Source organism: Lissotriton helveticus, chromosome 6 (genome assembly GCF_964261635.1).
Source record: "Lissotriton helveticus chromosome 6, aLisHel1.1, whole genome shotgun sequence".
In the NCBI taxonomy this organism is placed as follows: Eukaryota; Metazoa; Chordata; class Amphibia; order Caudata; family Salamandridae; genus Lissotriton; species Lissotriton helveticus.
This window is the reverse complement of record NC_136067.1, coordinates 1380276998-1380303352: the sequence shown is the minus strand read 5'-3', so window position 1 is coordinate 1380303352 and position 26355 is coordinate 1380276998. Positions and strand designations below refer to the sequence as shown.

General features: G+C 44.1%; 1 protein-coding gene across 1 annotated transcript in view; it reads right to left on the bottom strand.

The window, feature by feature from the left end:
• The window catches only part of LOC144763503 (uncharacterized), a 556338-nt gene that overhangs the window by 64082 nt on the left and 465901 nt on the right, over nucleotides 1-26355 (bottom strand). The window contains exon 13 of the mRNA XM_078649154.1: nucleotides 7574-7660. Coding sequence (XP_078505280.1) covers nucleotides 7574-7660 — 87 coding nt within the window. The remainder of the gene's footprint in view (nucleotides 1-7573; nucleotides 7661-26355) is intronic.

Below are 26355 nucleotides of genomic sequence, written 5' to 3'. Positions count from 1 at the left end.
AGATAGCTGTAGCCATCTCACCCTCCGTGATCTTCCCATAGAGCGCTTCAACCTGGTAAGGCTAAAACTACTATTCTTAACTGCATATTTACTTAACTTGACTATATACACATCTCTATTTTTAGTTGCTCTATCTCTAGCTGCCTCATCTTCATTATACTTAAGGCCTCTATCTTTACATCACTCTGCAGGTTTTTTTCCATCCATTCTTTCTCCCCTTGTTTCAGTTTCCTATCATTCTCTTCCTCCTTTCTCCCTCTCTCATTCCGAGCAAACGTCTGTTCATGAAAAAGCAGAGTCCTGGGTCCCAGAAATGCTGGTCATCACCACCAGCGCAAATCTATTGCTAGTACACTACACTTTAATGCATCTTTGGAATGTTGTATGAGTGTTAATCTCTCGCCCTGCTGACCAGGTCCTTTTGTCAATTGAAGGTTCAAACTTCCTGCAGAGATTTTTTTCAGGCTCAATGGTATAGTATTAATGTAATATAATACCTGAACACCTCCTGTAGGGTGATGAATAGTCTTACTGTTTGTAGTATCTGTCATTAACCCCGATTGGGCCCTCTGCATAAAGATACCTACTTGTTCAAACAACAGAGAATACTCAGTTCTTGGGACCTCGATACAGTGTATAGAAAATCAGTCTGACTGATCATTTCTGATGGTCACGTAAATAAAACATTCAGTCATCTAAATATGGGCAGACATTCTTAGTCATTCAAGTGTGCTGTCACTCCTCAATTTCTCTGAATGTGGGCTGAAGGCCTGAGGAGAGGATTTTTAATTTGCATAGAATAACTCGGTCTTATGAAAGAGGTAATGGCAACATCAAAACTGTTGACATTTGATAACCACACTGAGCGGGAGAGGCACCCATGATTTGTTGTATCTTCCTTTCTTTTATTCACTCAATGAGGTCCAACTTGCTATCTCCAACAGAGTTTAAAAGGATTAAACAAATTACAGGATATGACTAACCAAAAGAAATAACTAGTACTATTATTTTTTTAAATGAGTTCATCTGTTGAACAAGGATGGAGTGAACCTTCTTGAGATTTTGTAACTGATCATCTAGAGAGTGTACTCCCAGTTGTGAAGTTACACTTGAAAGAAAGATTTAACAATTATGTTCTTGAGCTCAGACATTCCAAAAAGCAAAACTGCTTATAATAGCATTTTCATTTTTCTATGTGCATGGCAATAGAGTACTCCAACTGTTCCACTGTGTCTATTTTTTACTCCAATTCCATTATTATTGGGGCTAGAGAATTTTTCTTGGCTCTTCCAATGATTTAGCAGGCTACATTGATTAAAGCAAAGACACTTGTGTCATTATTTCAAAGCAGCAGATAATCTGTTGCCACTCATTTACCAACACCAGAAACCAAGCACACTCTTTTGTCTTTATTTTTTATAGATATTTTTATTGAGGTCATAAGTAAGAAACAAAATAACACATTACAAAACAAATCCATCAGTTGGTGGTACGAAAGTTATAAGACATAACAATCACACAATCATAGAGACAATGTAGCTGAATGCATAAAAAAAAAGAGTACGATCAAGAACAGAAGAAACAAGGAAAGTAAAAGCTATGGAGATGGGTGGTAAGGACCTGCCTGCAATTGCACCAAACAGCCCCTAAACAGTGCCCATATCTTCCTAAGGCAAGCACGCCATCATCATTAGGGATAATCAGGCTCTCCAAGAGCCCTATTATGGTAAATTCATGCCACCAGAGAATAGCGTTAGGAGCCTGTGCCAACAACCAATGTCAGGGCAAGATTCAGTTGAGCTACAGAGATAGCACAGAAAAAACCCCACTTAGGTGGGCTAGTACACAAGGTGAATGCCCCAATACAATTCATTTAGGGGCCCACCTCATGATAGTAATGCTAAGCATATTCGGCTTAAAAAATACGGCCTGCCAGTATTGAAAAATTGCAAGACAAATGACAAAGCTATGAACTGAGTCTGCCCAATCACCAGAAAATCGAAAACACTTGAGTCATGCCTCAAATTAATAATTCCTAAATGATAAGGAGTATAATAGAAGTCATTGATAAATTTGAACTGATGAGTTTTAACCCAGGAGACATTCAGAACTGAATTTGATCAAATATTTGTACGTCTCATTTCATCAGCAATAACTTGGACCCCAAGAGATCGGCTTCACTTATCAGACAATGTCTGAAAAATATATACAAATCCTCTCCGAGCACACATTAAGTAATAGATGGTCAATAACAGTCTCAAAGTCTCCAATATTCTAGTCGACTTTTAATCCTTAGACATCCGTTAAGGGATATGATTCAATCCATATTCGATTTTCATCAGTACAGCTTCATGAACAGCATGGCTTAGTTCAACAACAATGCAACTTGATACAGCAAGCAAGGAAGAGAAATCGCTGTGATATTATCTCGAAAGAGAGAAGACACTCACCCTCAAAGAAAGAGCCTAAAGTAAGTATGCAGGATGTCTGACAGCAGTTGATCTAATATCCGTGCAGTTGACGGGTAAAGTTAGGATTAGAACCTATATAAGAAAATGTGTTAAATAATGTAATCACCAACATCTGCATTTTCGGATAGGCCCAAAGAGAGTCAAAGAACCCCCAGAATCTCAAAACGAGTTTGCTTCAAATAGACACTATCGATAATGCCAAAGCGTGGGGTGATATTGGTTCCCCGAAAGAGAGGAATTCTGGAAACAATCCACCTAGCCACCTTGGTTTGCACCACAATGCTTTCACTAGTCTGGACATAAATGCTGCTAGAAAGTAGAAACGTTAATCTGTTAATTAAAGTCCACCCTCCAGTCGTGGTCGCTGTAACATATGTATGTTAGCCCTAGGCTTTTTATACCCCCAAATGAACTTTTGCCAGATAGCTTCTTTCTGTGTAAAAAGTATTTGGCTAAATATAAAGGTATGCCAGAAAGAGGTATAGGTAGCAAGGGAAAATAATCATTGTGATTAAGTTGCATTGACAGATTAGACCAATGTGAAAATGATGCCACTTACTCAACCTCTCCTGTGTTCTGCCGGATAGTATGCCATAATTAGATTCCCTTACATCCTCCCTTTTCACAGAGACTTCGGTCCCCAGGTAGGTCACCGACTTGACCAATCGCCTATCATCCCAAGAAGGGACTGTGATGGTGAGGAGCTGGGTCTTATCAAGGTTTAGTTTGTACCCAGAGATAGCCCCATACTCATTAGCCAATTTTTCAAAAGTGAGAATCCTCTGGGGCAAAGGTCATGATGGTAATGTCGTCCGCACAAGCAAGCACTTTGAGCTCACGTTGATCGATCCGCAGCAAGGCAGTATTCCTCAGGCTCATGAGGGCTTGAATTTAAGGTTCTATATAAAGCACAAAAGAGCAATGGTGAAAGTGGACATCACTTTACGGGTGCCACAATTTATCTAAATTAGGTTGGTAGAAGACCCTGAACATTAAACCCTAGCCTTAAGATTCTGGTAAAGCTGTAAAGCGAGGCCCAAATCCTTACACAGCCATAATGGCCCTAAGAAAAGGTCATGAACCCCATTCAAAGGCCTTTTCAGGGTCTAACATGATTGCTCTGCCCTGATTTCCCTGAGCACAAATACAGTGATAACAATATTGACATGGGCAGTGTTTTCCCGCCCTGGAACAAAACCATGTTGATTTTCATCAACAAGATCAGAATTAACCATTGCTAAAGCTTGTTTCCTAAAATTTAAGTATACATCTTGGGATTAGCATTCATCAAAGAAATAGGCTGATATGAACCACTGAGAAAGGGATCTTTCCCTGTCTTAGGAAGGATGACGAAGTCGGTCTATTTTTTTAAATTTTACAAGTAATTCAAAAGAGTTGAATAGAGCATGGAGAACCGGTAATACAAGATGTGACAATCTAACATAGAAATCCAATGGAAGTTGATCGGTGCCATAGGCCTTACCTCATGCCAGCTAGCCAATAGCGTATTAAACTTCAAAGACTGATATTTGACCTTCTTGCTTATGCTATTGTGTAGCAAACAGTTTCCGATGATGGTGGACCCAGAGAAACTGGATGATCTGGTCTGTGAAAGGACCAATTCCTAGTCACACAACTTCTGATAAATGCTGTGGAACTCCTCTTGGATAAGGGCTGGATTTTTCACAATAGTCCCTTGAGAGTTCTTGATCGCAGAAATTGCAGCTGCATTAGCACTATCACGGAACCGGAAAGATAACACTCAGCCCATTTCTTCAATAAAGAATTGTGATCTAATGTAACCCTTGGAATAATGGAAACTCTCTGCAAATATGGACACCCTGAACTCACAACTTGTGCAAGTTGAGAAGGTTCAGAAAAACCATAAAACTCTCTTGAGAGCAGTCAAGACCCAGATCCCATGACATGTAGTTACAATGACCATGCTCTCATCAAGCGTTTAAGATTTGGAGAATAGGTCTCACCAGAATAACCTCAAGATATTGGGGATCCCGAGGGATCAGAGGACCAATCCTAGAGGCTATATAATTTGGTTGTTTAGGGAAGCCTTTTTTACACTGGGGGGCTGGGACATGGACAGCATGATTCAGAGAGCCCATCGCTATCCATTCTCATATCCTCATTATTCACAAGCCATCCTGATATATGTGGGTAACTTCCTCCTCCCTCAGTAGATAAACATGGATGCTCATCCAGGATCACCAGTGAAAGCAGCTGGAGTGGACTTTTTTGTTCGATCAGATTTCTCTCAAGAGACTAGTTTTTCGTTGGAAGTTGAGAGAGCATATTCCGGAACTTCAAAAGCTTGGAACTTCGGTTTAATTATTGGAGCCAGCAATCCCGTGCATCCAATATGAGGAGCAAATGTATTCATGTATTGAACAGCCTGGGGTGAGGAGCTCTTGACGGTATACACCCGTTACAACGGATCTTTTACTCCGCACTACCATTACAACGCGACCATTACTCCGCATACCATTACAACGCATTGCGCTGGGGGGCGCTCTAGGATAGGGAATAAGTATAATTTACTATCCAACACCTTCCCTAGGGTCCACGGGGACTGGAGTTAGAATAGTAAATTATACTTACCACTATCCAGCGCCCCAAGGCGCTATGCGTTGTAACGGTATGCGGAGTAAAAGTCGCGTTGTAATGGTCTGCGGAGTAAAAGTATGCGTTATAACGTCATACATCCGCTCTTGACCAAGTCAGTGGAGGGAAATAAGGAGACTAATGGATCTGGTTGATTCTGCTTTGTCTTTTTCTTCTTGCTTCTTTTTCCTTGTAGGTTGTTACAGAGTGGTTAACTTAGTTTCTTGCGTACGCCTTCCCTCTTTTCTTTTTTATTTCTCTCTGTTAATGGAAGCTTTAGGTCTGCAGGGTCAGCTGACACCTAGGTTAGATTTCATGAAAGTTTCATGAGGGTTCTTCATTTATTAATTATGGCTCTGGGTGAAAACATTTTGGGTCCTTTGGGCGGGTGTCTCGGGCGGTCACTGCCCTGCCCCTTTAGTTCTTTTTCCCAAATCCATCCTCGGTCTGCGGTGCTCTGTGGGGTAGGGGACTTTATATACTCATGTCTACTGCAGTGCTAGTGGTATTCTTTTGACCGGGGTTGGTCAGCCCTTTTTCTGGGCCTTGCATGGTATAGATAGGGTTGGGGGAAGGCTGGGGGTCGGGGTGGGTGGCGGGGCCATGGTCTGGGTCACTTTTGTCTTTATACTGATTTTTTTGTTGGAATGTTTGGTCAGGTTGTTGGGAAACAATTAGGCCTTATGGTTGTGGACGGTAACGTTAGGACCAAGATTATTCTGTGCTGTTGTTCCCTTTCAGGGTGTGCAAGTTATTCAATCAAGAATGTCAAGGTTTAGCCCGGGGTGTGGTTCTGAGCAGCATCTTCATATTCTTCTGTGGAATATCAATTAAATGTAAGCATCTTATAAGCGAGAATTAATTTAAGAGGTGCTACGCTATCTTCATCCACATTTAGTTGGCCTACAGTAAACTCAGTTCTTGAATAAACAGACCTCCCCTCTGGATGATTTCTGGGATGAAGTCCTATCCTCAGCTTGCTTCACTTCTCTCACAGAGGGATTGCCCTACTGGCTCAGGATAGGTGGATGATGGCTCATAGCAACAGACAAAAGGGGCCTATTATGCACTATGCAATGTGTACTCAATTGGGCCAACACTGGTGATCCTGTGGTCTTTAATTGTCTGTTTTCTAAGCTACATCAATGGTGAGAACCATTGATGATTTGCGTGGACTTCAACATCATCCTTAACCCGTGGATAGACTCATCTTTTAGGATTCAAGGGCTAAACTCTTCTTCTTCAAGAAGCACCTGTAGCTCAAAGCAAATAGCTAGGGCTGTTTTGTTGCATGTAATGAGATCTTATGCTCTGGTGGATGTCTGCCGATATTATCAGATGGCAGAACATGGGTTTACATATTTTCCTGCCTCTCGTAAATCTTTTTCTCTGATATATATCTTCCTTGCTAGCCAAGCTCTTATGTCCCATCGTGGGGCCTGATACGAGTTTGGCAGTGCAGCGTCGGTTTCGCCCTGCAGCTGCACTACCAAACCCGTGGTCAGGCCACCCGCCCTATTACAAGTATTTCTTGTGTTCGGCGGGCTATTATTTGACGTTCTCATGACAGTTCCTCCGAAAGTGGGCACCACAATGAGAACGCCAAAAACAGTTCCTGCACGGTATGGCATGTGCAGGAAATGGGGTGCATGCACACAGGGGGCACATGTAGTGCTCCCTAAAGGCACCCCATGTCCCTGAGGCACAAGGAGGCCCTTGAATAAAATGCAATGCTAAAATAGACATTTATGGCGCACGTGTTGGAAGATTATGATTGACTCATATTGAATTTTTAGAGAAAAAAGGAAAGTTGAAATAACACCTTATAGCCTGCCCGTTATGACAGATCATATGAATAAATTGAAATCTAATCATGTATTTTAGAAAATAAAATTTAAATATGTTGCTTTTGTTAACGATGGATCAGTTGTATTTCATAGCTAATCAAAGTTTGTTTATTTACAACTGATTTGGTATCACCAGTAATCAGACAGAATACAGATGTGCTGCCCAAAAGAGAATCTCTGTCGACTGGTCATGCTACGACTCTTTTTGTCCGGGTTAGAGGATACCCTTTTTCACAAGAGAATCTTATATATTTATTTTGAGTTAAAATTGTCAATTCATGCTTGTATTTTAATTCATGAAGAGCAAGCATCTTGCCACTCTTCTGCATACACATAGCAAAGATGTGAATGGCTATCCTACTACATGACTTTTAGCTCTTCAAAACATCTCAGTATTTCTGCGTATCTCTAAATTGTTGTGACAGAAGTTTACTTTGTGAATGTTCAGCTTCAAGATATTTCATCATAGTGGAGCTCACCATCCTGAATTGCATAATCAAAATTGGATGATTGTCATTCAGATTTCAGCTTTAAATGTGTCTCACACAACTAACTTGTGACAGAAATACATCCATGAAGGATAAAGGAAACACAGAAATGTATAAGTAATTCCCCCCTCTGACATGCCATCTTACTTACCCAGTCTCCTTCAGAATTGTACAGTATGACACTGAACATGTAGCTGCTCCACTGTGTAATTTGGGCTTGGAATGTCCAGACTCTTAGCTGTAAATACACAAAAAAAGAGAGCCAGGCACAACCCAGTACAAGGCCCACCTTCAGTAACCGCCATCTCTGCCCTCCACACATTATCCCTCTCCTATCACTAGACCACACTTCCCAAATTACTCATCTTAAGTAAGGAATGGCTAAATAATCATCAAAGTTGTCTTTATGACTCAGGCGGAATAGTAGATGAAATAACATTTATCTGGAATGCTATTGGCATCAGGAATCTTTAAAGATTCACTCACTTTGAATAGATCTTAACATTAGAAGAGAATCCCACATCATCTAGATATAACACACTTATGTTGACCTTTGCACTTTAAAGCAGTACCTTCAAGGGAGATGTTACTGAAGCTCCAATTTTCAAAATATGGAGAGGGCACAAGGTTATCACTTTGCAGTCATATCTTCAGTTCTGCAACATTCAGTGCATCCTAGAAGGTATGGATATTACCAGTACAAACTTGGCATTCCATTTGTCCCCTTTATGTGGGGTCACTAGGGACAGGAATGTTTAAAATGGCCAACTTAAAGTTCAAGGCAAAACAGAACGCTTACCAGCTTATTGTATCCAATGTAAATTTCTATTGTTTGGGACACTGCTGCAGATATAAAAATCACCAGGTTGTTGAACAATCAAGCAATCAAGCCAAATATTATGTTTCAGGTAGAAAGTACTGCACGGTCACTGGAAAAAATGTTCTTTGAAAAATGTGTTCCAAGATAAGTGAGCATGAATAGCAATGAGTGACTTTTGGTCAAGACATTATTAGAAAGACAACGAACAGGTGAATGTTAGGTGTCATGCTGAATAACTACTCTAAAGGCCATTTCTTCATCGCTAGCATGGGAGGACAAGGGAAACATTCAAGACATGGTTTCAACTCAATTACTAGCATCTCCTCTCACCTACCATTACTCCGAGGGAATTGGCGTACACACTCGGCGGAGCACGCCGAGATTTAATCCTCGTTTTTTGCGACAAAAATGAATATATATATATATATATATGTATATATACTGATATTGGAGAATTAATAGGCCCGAAGCCAACAGTGACATACAGAAAAACACGATCATTAAAGGACATACTTGTAAGCAGTCATTTCAAGAACAAAGAACCGGCGAATTGGCATTTTGGTACATATCCGAGCTGTAAAAAACAAAAATATTACATATGCTACTGCCAAGCACATGATGCTATGCCAAAATGGAGATTGGCGGGCAATGAACTATTATGGAATTGATACCATCTTGCCAAATGAACGAGGCGGTGATCGTAGAAGAGAATTACGCCGATTGGAATCCCGATATATTATCAGACTAAAAACTAAAATACCGAGAGGGATGAACTTTGATGAAGAACTTTCTGTACATCTTGAGTAAAGATGTGCATAGTATATCCATTGGACTGAGAAACCCCTATCCTGATACCTCTATGAGAACTGTGGAATGGAATATCTAATGCGACTGAAACATGCTTTTCCCCGACCCCCCCTCCTCCTCTTTTTTCCTCTTTTTTTCCTCCTCTTTTCCTCCTTTTCTCCCCTTTTCCCCTTCTTCTCTCCCTCCCCTCCCCTTTCCTTTCACCTTTCCCTTCCCTCCTCCCTTCCCTTTCTCTCTTCTCTCTTTTTTCTTCTCTTCTTTTTGTGCTTTTACACTTTGGCCCATGCATAAATTTGCAGAATGGGATTACTTCAATGATACTAATCGTGAATAAAGTGAGACTGATAGAATCATCATAGTTATAGAATAATAATTTCTTGCAGAAACAAGTTCAGATCTATGAAATAACACTCTATAATGTTTTTCTTTTTCTCTTTCTTTCTCTTTTTCTTTCCTTTTTATTCTTCCTTCCCTCGCACTCCCTTGTTATAAATCATCATGCACTAAACAAAAGACGCTGCAAATCTGATATTGAACAGAATAACGTACTAAACGATTATGTAATCGTGAATGTTATTTCAATTGATACTATATCAATGTTAATTAATGTTTGCTTGTGCAAAAATTCTATAATGATTTCCTTTCATGAATTTTTAACTTACGCACTACATTACCCACAATGCCACATTGAGGCCAGGTGGGTGTACAAATAGTGCAATAGAGAAAGGACTCACCAACCGTGAGCAAAGCCGTGGAGGCTGAAGCGCGTCGGTTGAGCTTTCTTAAATAAAAACTTTTCCAGATTGCATCTTTCTCTGAGTGCCGCGTCTCTTGGTGATAAATAAGTGAATTCAGGGTCTGGGTCAGACCCGTACGCTGAGCACCCGCTGACAGTGTGCGTCTGAAAATCACGGACCACTTTTGTGGAATGGATATATATATATATATATATATATATATATATATATATATATATATATATATATATATATATATATATATATATATATATATATATATATATATATATATATATATAAATGAACCAAACAATCCACCTCCCACAGTGACACCATGGAAGGAAGCACGGACACAAAGTGGTTCAGGATTCAGCATCTCTTTATTTGTTGATGTCGCCCTCAATCCTGAGCACAAGGAGAGACGCATTTCAGCCACTAAATGGCCTTCGTCAATATAGACCAGGTACTATTGGAGTGAGTCTCCCTTTATGTTTTTGCTGGTTTTAGATGCTTTGGACACTGTGCCACTGCTATTCAGTGCCACAGTGCAAGTGCTCCCTATTGTAAATTGTTGTAATGTATAAGTGACTCCATGATTAGCTTATTTGATTTACTTGTCAGACCCTAGTACAGTGCACCGTGTGTGCCCACGGCATTTAGATAAAATGCTGCTATTGGGCTTGCAGCACTGATTGTGCCATCCACAGAAACAGCTTGTAAAGTGTGTCTCAGGCCTGCCATTGCGGAGCCTGTGTGCAGTCTAGTACTGCCATGTCGACTTGGTAAGTCCGCCCACTAACCAGTCCCTAACACTTCCCTTTTCTACATGTTAGATTCCCCTAAGGTAGGCCCTAGGGCAGGTTGCATTATGTGAGAAAGGTAGGACATGCCCTGATGTGTGTGGCATGTCCTGATAGTGAATTATAGCCAATCTCGTTTTCATTATTGCATGGCTACCTGTCCCCATAGGCCCGAATGGGCAGTTGATTATAACATCTTATAACCCTAACTGTCCCACGGAACATGGTAGAGAAACACATTTAGTATACCTGAACTCAGAATGATAAAATACATCTTTTAGTGAAGTTGATTTTGTGTTTGAAAATACCACTTATAGAAAGTAGGTATTTTCTTGCCTAACCATCCATCCAAGCCTCCCTCTGCTAGGTTGTGTATTCCATGTCTGGTTTGTGAGTGACAGGGGCTGGGGCTGGGGTGGCTCCAGGAGACACGGTGAGTCAGCACAAGGCTGAATAGGCCTATCTGCATTGGGAGTGGTGGGACGAGTAGCACCTGGGCTGAATTGGGCTGTGTCTGCCTTCCACAATGCTGGCTCCACCTCCTGTGGTGAGTCTGATAACACTGGCCCACACTGACAAAGGAAGAAGTTGTGCACTGGCAGAATCCACCCAGAACTGGTTTGGACCAGGTACAGACTCTCTCTGCCTTCAGAGACAAAGGATTTGTGCGTATAAAAAGGGGGACCCAAACCCCGAACTTTAGATGTAATTGCTGGGGATGGCCTGCAGTGGTTTCTTTGTTGCCAAGGAAATGAGAAAGACTTTTATTTGCAACGTTCATCATCTTGAAGAAGAATCTCCAACGGCTTGAACTGTGCTTGCCTCCTGCTGAAGTCTCAGGGATACAAGACTTCACCACCAGCTTCCCCCTGAATTTCCTTGCTGGGAATTATGTCTGCAGAAACCTGCGTGTTGTTGGGAGCTGGAAGTGCGACTCAACGAGAAGAAACGTGTCGCATCCGCAGCTGTCGCATCATTAGAGAAGCGTGCCGCCACCGCAAAGGTCACAGTCACATCACAGGAGAAGCATGTCTCCCTCGCAGCTATGTGTCGTCACATCACAGGAGTAGCGTGTCGCTACCGCAAGGGTTGCCATCGCATCACCGGAAAAGCGTGTCGCAGGGCCTGTCGTGGCTCCCTAAAGTTACAGAGTCGCCTCACGGCCGTCGGGCATGCACGCATCGTCTTCACGTCGTCGCATCGCATCAAGGGCACCATCTTCTCGCATCGAACCAGATCGTCGCATCGCATCAAGGCGCCATCTTGTTGCATCGCAACTGGGACGCACCACGAGATCGTCGCACCACCACCTCTCCGGTAAGGAACAGACGCATCGCCTACTTGGCGCAAGCACTGAGGAACAGACGCATCACCTACCCCGAAGCAAGGAACAGATGCAGCATTCTCCCTGCGAACCTTTTGTTTATCTTGCGTGATGCATCCAAAGGTACTTTGTGAGAAAAGTGTTGCATTTACCATCTAAAGTGAACTGAGTTATTTCTACCATCTTAAAGTCATTTTCTTACTACAGTACTGTGGATTTTTGTCGTTTGGGTCTTGTGTTAAGTCTATATAAAGAATACTTATTTTTATAAAACCTGTACTGTGTCCATCTGTAGCGTTTTCACTGTATTACTGCGTGTGGTCACAAATGCTTTACACACTGCCTCTGAGATAAGCCTTCCTGCTCGTGCCAAGCTGCCACAGGGTTGAGCAGGGGTTATTTTATGGGTGTAGCCCCTTACTCTAACTAGAAGCAAGAGTCCCTATTTGGACAAAGGCCATTGCCAACTAAAGACACCCAGTTTTAACATTTGTGGTCAGCGGTGAGGATTTTTGTGACTCATATACAGTGATTCGTGTGCACTACTAGTGAGTGCAGACCAAACGCAACCACATACATTTTTTGGGTAGAATTATTTTTCCTTGGAACTGTTATTTTTGCTAAAGACCGCCAGTTCGTATTGCCATGAGTAAAGCAGCATCCAATGCATCTATGGATATAGATTTTGAGGAAGAAAGGTTGGAGGCCTACAATGTGAAACAGCTGAAAGCCTTCTGTAGAAAATATAAAGTTGCTACTCCAGGCCTCACCAAGAAGAATGAGTTCCAAGAGGCGCTGAGGGCCTGGGTGGAAGCAAGAAATGCCTCTGAGCATGTGGAAGAGCCTGCAGAGGAGGCTGAGAATGCAGAACAGCAGCTGGATTGGCCATTGGGTCCAGCCAGGGAGAGAGTGTAATCCCCCATAAGCAGCAGTGTTTGCCCAGGAGAGCTGGAGGACAGAGAGAGAAATAGATTGCATAGAATGGAGAGTTCCAAGCTCAAGTTAGAGAGTCAAAAGGACGTAGAGAGTAAGAAGTTGAAGCTTTAGAATAACAGAATAGCTTTTGAAAGGGAAAAAGAGAAATTAGACATGAAAGATTTTTGAGGGAATTGAAGCATAAGGCTAAAAGTTTTAAATTGAGTCCCTCTGGTGGCAGGGCATCATCTGTGCCTGCAGAAGGCAGGGTATATTTCCCAAAGGATGTCATCAAAGATTTCCATAAGCATGAAGATATTGGGCAGTGGTTTGCAGCCCACCGGGTCCCTGAGAAGGATTGGGGAGCAGGAATGTGGGGCCGCTTGTTAGTGATGGGAGGGATACATTGTAAGACCTGCCCAGTGAGAGTAGGATGCTTTATGCCCACATGAAGGAAGCCCTGATGACAAGTTATGGACTGACCCCTGAACTCTATGGATAGAGGTTCAGGAATTGTAACAAGCTGGAGGCTACCACCTGGGTAGAATATGTGTCTTTATTTTGCAGAGCTATGGATGGTTGGGTGAAGGGTAGCAAAATGAGTACTTTTGAGAAGCTCTATGATTTGTTTGCATGGGAACACCTGTCTGGTAATTGTTTTCCAGAGCTACGCCAGCACCTTATTGATAGCAAGCTAACTAACCCTAGGAAGCTTGCTGAGGAGGCGGACCGCTGGGTGAATACCCGGGACCACAAGGGTCATGTGGGAGACTCCGCCAAGGTTGGTGAAGTATCCCAAGCAGAAGAGTGGGCGGGACAAGGGTAAACAGAGGGAGTTCTAGAAAGGGCCCCAAAGTAATTCCCAAGGGAACCAAGGCAAGGGTTCCCAGCCTCCCCCTGAGAAGAAGTCAGAGCCCCAACAGGTAAACCTGTTCACAGGCTTTCAGTGTAAACAAGTGGGCTACCGCTGGTATGATCCCCAGTGCCCCCAGAAGGATCACAATGCACCACCCTGTACACCACCCCGTCTGGTGGCGAGTGTAGACCTGGGAGGGGAGGAGATGGGGGCCCAAAGTGGGTGGGGTCCCACAGAAATGTCCCTTGTCTCTTTAAGAGATTGTGAGGTGGTCCCCAGGATCCAGCTGCCTGATAGCACCAAAAAGTACAGGCAGTGGGTGACCATCAATGGCCATAGGGTTGAAGCTCAGACAGACACCGGGGCCAGTGTGACAGCTGTCAGTAGTCAGCTGGTGTCTGAAGAGCAGGTGGTCCCAAATGCATGTTACCCAGTTGTTGCCGCTGACAACACAGAGAGCCACTGCAAGGTGGCTCAGGTTTCCTTTGAGTGGGGGGGTTTCAGGTACTCTCCAAGTAGCTGTGAGGCCAGCAATGCCTGTGGATTGTCTGTTGTGAAATGATTTAGAGAGCTCTCCTTGGGCTAAGGTGGAGAGAAGGTTTCATTTAGAGATGTTGGGTTTGCCTGAGTGGGAGTGTGTGACCACTCGGTCTATGGCAGCCAGTAGGGGTGCTCAAGAGGTCCTGGACCCTAAACGTATGGTCCAGGTACTTGCCTTAAAGAGAAGAGGTAGGGGGCGCGAGAAACCAGCCCCCATTGTTCCCACAGTCCAGGAGGAGGCAGAACTTGAGGGGGATGTCCTGGAACCTACAGGGGAGCAAGTTGCAGAACTGAAGGACCTGCCTGAGCTGACCCATTGGCAGCAAGAAGGAGGGCCCTCCAGGGAGGAATTCTGTGCAGAACAGAAGAAGTGCCCTTCTCTTGTGTGTTGGCCTCAAGCCAGGTAGCAGGTGATCCGTCTGGATCACATTGGATCTACTGGGAGAATTACCTACTGTATAGCGAGCCTAATGCTGCTGAGCCTGGGTCAGCCCGTGTGCTGGTGGTACCCCAGCGCTTCAGAGCCTTCCTACTGGGTTTGGCTCATGATGTACCGTTAGCTGGACATCTGGGGCAGGACAAGACTGTTAAAAAGGCTTGTCACCCACTTTTATTGGCCCCAGATGTGCAAGAGTTCAGATACTCATTGTAGGACTTGTCAAACTTGCCAGGCAAGTGGGAAGAGTGGGAGGAAGCACACAGCTCCTCTCCAGCCCTTCCCTGTGGTCAGCAACCCCTTTGGAAGGGTGGGTGTTGATATTGTGGGGCCTCTGGACCCCAAGACAGCCATGGGCAACAGGTTTATCCTGGTCTTGGTGGACCATGCTACCCGATACCCGGAAGCCATCCCTCTCAGGACATTGACGGCCCTCGTGGTGAGACGTGCACTGATGGGGATTCTCTTCCATGTGGGGTTTCCCAGAGAGGTGGTGTCAGACCGTGGTTCAAACTTCATTTCTAAGTATATGACGTCCCTGTGACAGGAGTGTGGAGTAACTTATAAGTTCACCACTCCTCACTGTAGGAAGGTGGAATCTGACTACATGGTTGCCCCCACTTTTTTCTGGTGTTTTGATGGTTTTTGACTTAGTTTGGCTCGGATCCTTCTATTCAGGGCCCCAGACTATCTGCTTTCTCTTCTAAAATGATTCCTTTTTTTTTTTGCTAAACATGTTTTTTTTCCATCAGATAGGGCATGTTCATACAGTTGACATAAACAAATAAATTAATATGAATAAGCAAACATATTAATACATAGGCAAGAGAATAGTGAGAAACAAAAGAGAGGAAACAAATAGAAATTTCACAGTAACATAGCATATGTAAGGAAAATGTTTTTTGGGGGAAATACTTCTTATTTCATATTTAGCCAAATCCAGCTACCTTAAGCCATCCAGGGCCAATGGCCCCCACAGCACCTCTAATTTAATTAATGATTTGATGCCCCATGCCTTTGCCAGAGCTGCCTCTACACCATAAGTAACCCTGATAATCGCCCACCAATCCTCTGCTACCGGTGGTGTAGTAGAGACCCATGCCCTGGCAATAGCCAGCCTAGCTGCAGCCATTAGAATCGTAAAGAGACGCGCTACTGCGGGATTACCATTTCTATATCCCAACATAATTTCAAGATCCGTGAGTGGGTGATCCAATCCTATTTTAGAATAAAGTATTTGCTCGATTTTCCTCCAGTACCTATTCAATTCTGGACATTCCATAAACATATGTTTTAAGTTAGCAGCATACAGTCCACATTTTGGGCGTTTTATCTTATCCCCCATCTTATTTCCCTGGGCCCATTTAGCTATTCTAGCTGGAGTGTAATACATCATGCAAGAAATACGTGTTTGCTGGAGCTGTAAGCTAACAGAATGGGCAGAGTCCTTAACATAGCCTAATACCTGTTCTATCATTCTAGGTGAGGCCATTGTCCCCAAGGTTTGAGTCCAACTTTCCACTAATTTCTCATTGCCCAATGGTCTGAAACTATGTAGAAGAGCATACATTGAGCCAATGAGAGATTTAGGCTTCTCCCTATAGATACAATCCCAGAATGTTGAATGTTTTTTTTCTTTTACGGCCACATTAGAAGCAAGATAACCCTTAATCTGCAAATATTTTTTTTAAAATGGGCCGGAAGTTTATAGGACAGTCTTAAATTTTCAAATGATTTAATACCTCTATCATTATATAAATCGCCCAAGCAGTTTACTCCATAGTTCGCCAAAATTTTACCCGCTTGATGCCTAAATACCTCAGGAAAAGTGGGATTCCCCCGCAATGGGTAGTTTTTATGGAATATCAGTAGATTGCTCCTAGTAGACATTGCTTGCCAAATATATACAATATCCTTAAAGGTCTTAAATGTTACCCTTTTAAAATAGTTTGGAACTCTAATTCCATATAAAAATGTATCCCTCTGGTTCCCCAGCATAAATGTGAAGACAAAATCAGTCTGATCTAGGCTGACCAAACTACGAAAACGACCCGTAAAAGCGGCCCAGAAATAGACTTTGAAATGTGGGAAGCCAAGCTCACCTTGATCATATGTAGCTTTAAGCAGCTCAATCGCCCTCCTCGGTTTTTTATATCCCCAAATAAAACTACTAAGAAAAACCTCTAATTTTTAAACAAAATATGTTGGGGACTTTCAGAGGAATAGAACGAAACAAAAATAGAAATTTAGGCAATATTTTAATTTCGATCAAGTTACATCTGCCTAACAGGCCTATAGGGAGCCTATGCCAAATTCTTAACAATGTAATAGTTTCTTTTAGCAAGGGTACATAATTTAAATCAATGATCTGATTAATCTTAGCCGTTATCTTTACTCCCAAGTAAGTTATAGTGACACAAGATCCGATAATGGAGTTCTGAATCCTGACAGTGGTAAGTACCTGAGTTTTGTCAGCATTCAATTTGTACCCTGCAACTTTGCTAAATTTGTCTGCTTCTACCTTACTACTAATTACAGCTTCCTCTGGGTTGATTGCATAGACTGCGATATCGTCTGCATAGGATGGGATCTTTAGTTTAGTATTGTCAGCTTTTAGAGGTTTAATTTGTGTGCACTTTTGTAGTGTGCCCAGAAATGGCTCTATATAAAGAGTGGGTAATAACGGGGACTGAGGGCATCCCTGCCTTGTCCCACACAGAAACTGAAATGGAGGTGAATGCATTCCACCATCCTGATGTTTGCCGACGACACGTTGATTCTCTCCAAGACCCCGAGCGGACTAAAAAAAGCTCTTCAAATTTTTGAGGATTTCTGCTGATAGAGGGGATTGGAGGTCAACGTGTCTAAAACAAAGTTAATGATGTTTAATGCACGCAAGGCAAACACGAGAGGATTTGCAATGAAAGAGGGCCCTCTTGAAATAGTTAACGAGTTCCCCTATCTGGGAGTTAACTTCCAAGGTAGTATGAAGTGGGGCCGGCAAATCGACATAGCCTCACTTAAACTCAGACAGATATCTGGAGAGCTTTGTCAGGAGTACAATCGCACTCTATCTAAGCCTATCAGTCCCGTCCTTGAAATCTATAATATGAAGGCTGTTAGTTCAGCTTTGTATGGTTCAGAGGTGTGGGGCTGTGAGAACCTTGTAGCTCTTACCTCAGCAGAGAATAGGTTTCTAAGAAATATAACCGGACTTCCCCAGAGCTCACCTATGTGTCCATTGCTGTTAGATCTAGGTAAGAAACCCACTGCAGCTATAGCCAAACTGCGCCCCCTCCTCTATTGGAGGAGATTGTGGACCACTCCTGAACTTATTGGCTATGCCCAGGGTTTCCTAGATATTATTAAGTCAGACACATTACATCAAATTAAATGGCTCAGATCAGTCTGAAATCTTTTAGGGGAGTTAGGACTGCTAGTGCTGTGGACCGATCCAGTAAACTCAATTTTTCCCTCTAAATCTTTGTTAAAGGCTAAGTACTGGGAACTGTTTTCATTGAATAATGCAAGACAACAAGTGTATTCTTCCCTTACTAGCCGCTTTATGGACCATAAATTGGTCCCTAGGATGGAATTATACTGGGATGCAATTACGAAACCCATGGATCGTAAATTGTATTTTCAGTTCAGGGTGGGGTCTCACCCTGTAAGATCCTTCACCCTGAAATGGTCATCACATATGTTGGCTGGGTGCCCAGGATGTTCTGCCAATAATGAGACAACGGCACATATCCTCTGGGTTTGTGATACCTATGCTGCCCCAAGGCGGGCCTGGCTGTTACCTATCTGTAAGTTTCTGGGCACCAGGGTAGCAGCGGAGGCTGATCAAATTTTGCGCACAGATACATCGCTACCGATTGCACTGGCTATGGCGAAATTCCTAGGCTGGGCATGGATCTTGAGGGCGCGTCAAATTGCATATTGTCCTTGACTTGATATAACTATTTTTATACTGTACATATATATTGTTGATAAATCCAATGTTTTACTCTTTTTAACTTCTGGTTTTAATGATCTTAAATCTTGTTTTTTTATTGGATTTTATATGAATTTATGCCAGATATCTGTTTTAAAGTGTAATTCTGATGTACTGCTGTTTGTATATGCTATTATGATTGTAAAAAATCGAATAAAGCTTTTTGATGACGATGCATTCCCCCATACGACAGCTTGGCCTGTGGATTACAGTATAAAGCCTGTACGCAGGACCGAAATTGAGGTCCTAGACCAATTTTGGCCAGCACGGCCCATAAGAAGTTCCACCTGACTCGGTCAAAGGCCTTTTCGGCGTCTAATAATATCATACCGAAGTCGATCCCCATCTTATCTGCGTAATCAAATGCCCCAATGGCCATATTGATTGACGTGAGCAGTAGTGTCCCTCCCCATCATAAACCCGTGTTGTCTTTCAGAAACTAGTCGTGGCATAAGTGGAGCTAGGCGAGTTGCCAAGATCTTTGAAAAGACCTTTGCGTCAGTATTAATACGTGAGATAGGCCGATATGACCCGCATTCTGTTGGAGATTTGCCCTTTTTTAAGAAAAATACAATTTGTGTTGTATTCCACGACTCCGGCACCTGCCCACTTGCTGCCACCCATTGTATCACTCTACACAAAGGCAATATTAGTGCTCTTTTAAAAGATTTACAAAATTCTAATGGCAACGAATCATCTCCAGCCGCCTTCACTGTAAGGTTGACAATGCCAGTTCCACTTCTTCTATAGACACTATGTCTTCTAATTTAACTGCTTCCTCCGCATCAGCTATTGGTATCCCGCTATCCTCAATATAGCTTAGTATGTCTTCCTGGTTCGGGTCCCATGTACTATAGGTACACTCCAGTTTGGTTACTGAGGTACCCTTGTGAGTCCCTAGTATATGGTACCTTAGATACCAAGGACATAGGTACCCCAGAGGCCTACCAGGGGCTGCAGCATGTATTATGCCACTCCTGCGAAACCTTCCAAAATGACAACACAGGACTGCTACTGCATGCACCCCTTACTAAGATATAGGTTCCCTAGATCTACCTTAAATCACTGCACATAGAAACCTATCAGTCACCCCTATGGCAGGCCCAATCAATCCTGAAGGCAGGGTGCTTTGTTTCATGAGAGAGTGTGCCCATGCATGAGCAGGGCCCTTCTGCAACCTTCGGAATCTATTCTCTGGGGCTGTTCTGTGATGCAGCCTTACCATATAATCTTAAGTGCATTATAACCTTGCGGTAAATGCTAACTTTGGAATGGCTTCACGGAAACACGTTGTGTTTGGTGTCAAACGCTTTGGAATCCTACCCCCCTCCTGACAATTCTGTCGGGGGGGGGGGTAGAATTCCACCCTTCTAGAGGGAGAGACATGTTCACACCTGTCTACCCGGTAACAAGTTTAAAGAGCCCTGTCATCACAAAATGGATGCTGCAGCCACAGACATGAGTCTGGCCTCCTGCTGTTGACTGAAACACCGGCAGGGGAGGCCTGCACAATAGGTTGTCCACACACAGGGAGGTGTAACCACCTCCCAGACAGGCTTTAGTGTATTGGGGCTGGGTGGGTGCACTCAGAGAGTGCTTTGAAGTCTACACTGGGGGATCATTTGGAGTCCCTGTGCATAGCCCAGTTCAAACCAGTTGCAGGGGCTCCTAGCCCCTGCTCTGGTGCAAAACTAGACAAAGGAAATGGGTGTAGCCACCCCTCTTCCCAAACCCTCCCATATGTGGGTCCCTAGAGTTAGTCCAACTCCTTTCTTAGGTATAAGTAAGGAACCCCTGGCAACAGGACTTTAGATATCCCTGGACAAAGCTCTGCGACTGAATCCTGGAACTTCGACGCTCTGCTAAAGACTAGAGGACTGAAGAAATCTCCCTCGGGGTCAAAGAGTGACTCCCCTGCTTGGCAGACACCAATGAAGCATTTGACAGTCTGCATCTCCGAAGCTCCCGACGGACTCCAAAGTACCAGCAGCTCAGGAAGAGGATTTTCAGACTTCTCAGAAGCCAATCCAAGTCCCCAGCAAAGCTGAGACCTGCAGCCCTCACGAGTGACGTGGAACCAGAACTCCTGGACACTGTGCACATTTGCTAGTGAATTAACTTCTTGACGTCTCTTGAAGTTGTGCTTCGGGTTACTTGTAGCCAAAGCGACGTGGCGAGAGGTGTGGCGCCGCGGCCAGGGCGACTGACGCTGGAATCTGGGGACCACGGTTCGATCCCCGGCTTCGGCGGCAGGGTAGCCCAGCACCATGTGACTCTGGGCAATAGCTCGCTTAATCTTCCCGACGGCCCCCAGCGCCTAGAGACCCTTACGGGTGATTGTGCGCTTTACAAATGTGGACTTTACTTTACTTTAAGCCCCGAGCACCATCTGCATCAAAGATTGTGGGCCTACATTCCATGAGTGTTCTGTGAGCCCGCTTCTTGCATTTCCACTTGAGGCTCCTTCCTGATCCCTGGTCCTTGGACTGGTGGGTCCCTGTGAAGGTAACTCTACTTTTCCTTGGGCTTCTCTGGTTCCTCCAGACGTGCCCTGACTCCCCACTGCGTGGTGAGTCCCACAGACCTTGCTGGTCTGCACCAAAGCATTTCTTTACTTTCTGCATGGGTTGCTGTTGCCAAGGCTAGTTGGGTCCAATCAGGACACTGACACCGCAGCACTCGACATCCTTTGTGGGACAGCTCGATTCCAGATCCTGGTTGTCGTTGACACCTCCTGGTCTTCATGGCTGAAGAGTCAAGCTTCACCTTCTTCACCTGAAATCACCCGACATCGGTGGGCATCCGCCTTTTGTGCTCCTGGTCACTGGCTAGTGACCCAGACTCTGTCCCCTCTGCTTTCAGGTTCTTCTCATCTTCAATCCAGGCTTGGATCACCCAGACACTTTCTTCTTCGACTGCAGCAGCACTTTGCAGCAGATCGCCATTGGAAACGACGACAATTCCCAACACCTACTATGCACCCGATTTCCCTGGCTGAGGTAACTCGAGTACTCCAGTGCTCCCGTGGGTGTTGGCTGTAGAACCCCTTAAGTAAAAAAGGGGTTTGCTCAAAGTCCTCCTCTAAGTGTCCCTTTCTTTAAATTTCCAACGGCAACATTCCCCATTGAAGTCAACAGCGATCCGCAGCTATGTTTAGACACTGCACGCGTCCCCTGTGGGTCCTCTGTGTCACCACTTTGGGTGGTTACTTATGGTCCCAGCACTTCTACAGGCACTAGGCCTTGCGTCTAGTCAAGTCATGGTTCTTATACCACTTTCCTAATATATGGTTTGGTATGCCCCTAGGGCTCAACGTATATTGTGCTAATTTACTGTGTGCTATTAAGCTTTCCGTTTGTACTTTTGCCTCTAGCCTCATAAAGAGACTAAGAGATGTGTTTAGAATAAAAACATATATTTTATATATATATACCTGGTGTGGTTCTCCATTCATTTGGTCATTCACAAGATTATAGATTGGTAAAATAAGCTGCTTTAAATTCCTCCAAGACTTTGCCTGAAGGCAGCTCTCCATAGCTACCACTAGGATAGCTTTCAATAAAGGTTGTCTTTAACCTACCATCTATAAGGGTCGTTTGGACTGGTGCAAGGTGCCCACTAGAATAGTGGACAGCATATGCCAGGCCAACTTCTCACATTGGTGTGCAGCGTGTGGGATTCCAGCTTGCCATTGTTTTACCAGATAATCTCAAGTGATTGACTAACTGAAAACCACTAAAGGTACCAGAGTTACATATAATACAAGCTTAAATACAGTAAGTTCTACTGAACTTAAAGGTCTGTGTCAAGAGTTTAGCACACTCTATCTACAACTCAAGAGAGTTTAGTAAGCCACACTAGAGTAGGTAGGTGCATACACCTGTCAAGATGTGCTCTTCACCAATACACAGGAGCAGAATGTCGAAAGTTCCCAATGCCACACTAAGTTTTCTCAGCAACACGCGAATGTGAGCGTGTATGCCAACTAAACCCCAGGGGGAAAAAGGGATGGGGCAGAGAAGAGACAGCAACACCGCGTCTAATTCTTTATTCAGCTTCAAACGTCTTCTTCTGGTTAGAACGAGTAGAAGTTTTACTGTAAGGGAAAAACACTCATTAATACTCTAACTCCCTTCTTGCTTCTATAGTGCTATATATTCTATACTCTTGCTCGCCTACCCCGTCTTGATGTGACCAATGCCTCTCTTCTTGGGGTTTTTTCTTTGTTCTTATCTTCAAATAGCTGTAACTAGCATTTAATGTGATTGGTTAATTCTCTTATATCTCTGTTGCTAACCTCTTTTCTTTTATCTTTCTCAGGTTCCTTACCTAACATGTTACTGCTTCCGTCTTTATTGTGGATTCTGTATTTGGTAAGTATCAGTTTAATTTATTATCTTGCTTCACCTTAACTTGGTTTTACTTATGCTTCTTTATTCTGTCTTCTTAAACAATAAGCCCAATTATAGTTTAATATTCACTCTAAAACACAACTAAGTAGTGCTGCATTGATATTATTAAATGTAATCTCTCTTCGAGCTACAGCTCTCTATCTTCGAAGATTGTTTTTTAATTGCTGCTATTCGCTTTCTCTCACACTTGCTACTGTAGCGCTAAATAAAGGTGTGTGTTACAAGTCTGACCTTCCTCTATAGACTTGTTCTGACTCTGGAAGTCTTATTCAACGGGAGCAGAGGACTCAATGAAAAGCATGCTCAGAACCTCAGAAAATTCAGTCTCAAATGCGCATGCCTCTTACACAGTCTTTACTCTAACAAAACAATGCTCATGCTCGTAATAATATAATACTCGGAGCAGTCTTACTGCGGCTTACGTGAGTTTCCTCTGGACTTGTACTCGAACCAGGTATAATTATTTTTCAGAAACGCAATGAAGTTTTTCCTAATACTTCGCTGCGCATTTCCAACGGGCGTCCTTCCTTCCTCAAAGTTCAGGTGAAGTGCCCCACAGAACGGGCGCTTCACCTGGGTCATGCTGATTGCAATCAATGGCTAGAGCGCTGACCAGCAACTCTGGCAATCGATTTTTGGTGGCCATTTTAGGGTTGCCCTTGATTGGTGATTTTTTTCTGCCTTACTGCTTTCTTGCGTTTTCCACATGTCGTGTTCACTGAAAGGCTCTTTCTGACCTTAGACTTGACTATCCTGACAACACCACACCACACTAGTAATGTCTTCAAGGCCAGGAACCAGTGGGTCCCTGCCAGATGTCAGTATATTACAGGCATCCAAGTATGACACATTCCCATTCTTAGAATTGAGGGCCTTGTGTACTATGAGGATATTGAAGACAGGTAAAAGTGCCAATGCCCAATGCTCCAAGGAGGTACTACTGCTAGATGATCGTAGAAAGGCTTCAGAGCCTGAAGGGTTAGGCAGTGGGGATGGGGCAGCAGATGAGGAAGAGCCCAGTGGTGCAAACCACCAGAACTCAGACTCTGATGCTGACCAGGGTGGTGACAATGACCTTGACCTGGACAGTGCAGCTCCTCCTGGAAAAAAGAATGAAGGCCAGGAATTCCCTCTCTTTGTTCCCCCAGGAAGGGTTGGAGGTACACCTAGAAGGCCCAGATCTCCTTCTGTGGAGTCTGACCATTCTGGTGTATCTATAGGGACCTCTGTCTCTTCTCATAGGAGGGAATCCTCCCAGGAGAAGAGGGAAAGGCAACTGAAGTTTGAGGAAGCCCAGCTGAGGATTAAAAGACAGCAGGTAGCTTAAGAAAGGGAGTCCCTAGAGCTTGAAAGAGCTAGAAAAAAGATGGGGCGAGAGTTGCATGGTGGCAGCACCTTCCATAGTGGTAGAGAAATATCTCATGTCCAAAAGTATTTAAACAAGATTGTCCCTCCCTACCAGAGTGGGGATGGCATCCACAAGTGGATAACTGCAATGGAAAGGGCCTGCAAAGTTCAGAAGGTTCCCCAGGAGCAGTGGACAACAATCTTGTGGCTCTCCTCTGCAGACAAAGGTAGAGACAAGCTCCTCACTGTTAGAGAAGAGGATGCTGATAATTATACTGTCTTGAAGAGTGCTCTGATTGATGGGTTTGGCTTAACCACTGCACAATACAGGATTAATTTCAGAGATACCCAAAAGGTACAGACTCAAGACTGGGTTGACATTGTAGATTGTGCTACCAAGGCTCTGGAAGGTTGGATGCATGGCAGTAAGATGTGTGATTTCAAAGGATTGCACAACTTAATTATGAGGGAGCAGATCCTTAATATTTGTCAAAAACAGCTTTTACACCAGTACCTGGTGGACTCTGATCTGACTTCTCCCCAAGAATTGGGAAAGAAGGCAGACAAATGGGTCAGAACCAGGGTAAGGCCTAAGAATCAAGGTGGTGACCAGAAGAAAGATTCTACCAAGTCCCAAGAGAAAGGTGGGGATAAATCAAAAGACAAGTCCCCTACAGGGCCCCAAAAATCCACTTCTGGGGGTGGGCCCCAAACTCCTTCCTCTCCTGAAAAGAAATCATATTGTCATGTTTGTAATAAGCCTGGCCACTGGAAAACTGATCCCAGTTGCCCCAGGATTGGCAATAAAGAAAATATTCCTCCAACTACCACTACCTCTCCCCCTGGTACTACTAGTGATAATCCCCCAGGCGGTAGTGTTGCACCCAAAAAGTTATGTGCATTCTCTTGGGGAACAGAGGTGGGCCAAGGTTTAGACAGGTCCCCCTCACATGCCTCCTTAGTCTGTGACGGTGGCATGGGATTTGCCACATTTACCATGGGTCCCAAAGCTTTGGGCAGGTACAGACAGGAGCCCAAAATCAATGGTCAGAAAGCTGTGGCCTTCAGGGACACAGGGGCTAGTGTCACCATGGTGGCAGGGAAACTAGTCCCCCTCTCAACAGCTTTTACCTGAGTTTAAGTACCATGTGACCAACATTGATGGTGTCAAAACAGATCACTCCATGGCCATTGTCAATCTCAGCTGGGGAGGGGTAACAGGCCCAAAAAGAGTAGCAGTGTCCCCAAACTTGCCTGTAGATTGCCTACTGGGCAATGACTTGGAAATTTCATCCTGGGCTGAAGTTGAACACCAAGCCCATCTGAGAATGCTGGGCATCCCTGAGAGAGTTAGTGGGGCTGTTCAGGCCCCAGCCCAACCCCAGGGAACGTTTGGAGTGATGGAGCCTGAAAGAATGGCCCGCTGTTCTCCACAAGAGAGCACAAAGGATGAAGAACAGTCGTCTTCCCCCCAGACTATAGGTAAGGGTCATCCTCCTCAGGGAACTGATCCTACCCCTAGTGAAAGAAATGCCCCAGAGGTAGTCAGGCCTGTCCTGACAACCCCTCTGATGTCAGGGGACCCTTCCAAGGTGGTACCCAGCCTGGAGCAGGTAACTTGCCCTTCTCTACCCTTCCTCAGTCAGCCCAGGGCTGCAGAGGTGAGGGAGGTCAGTGGACCCTACAGGGCTCCCTGTCCAGAGGAACCCCTCCATCAGCAGATTAGGGGCACCCAGTCTAGTAGCCCTAGCCAGGTAAAAAATTCCTCACCCTTGAGGGATCCCTTTTGACATTGAAAAGGGACCACCCCCAGAAGGACTCTATTGAGCAAAGGCAAACCTGGGACCCAGTGGTTCCAAATCTACCATGTCCCTCCAGTGTTCCATCCAAAGGGACCCAAACCCTAGCTGTAGGCAGCAAAAGGCTGACCCTTAGAGCA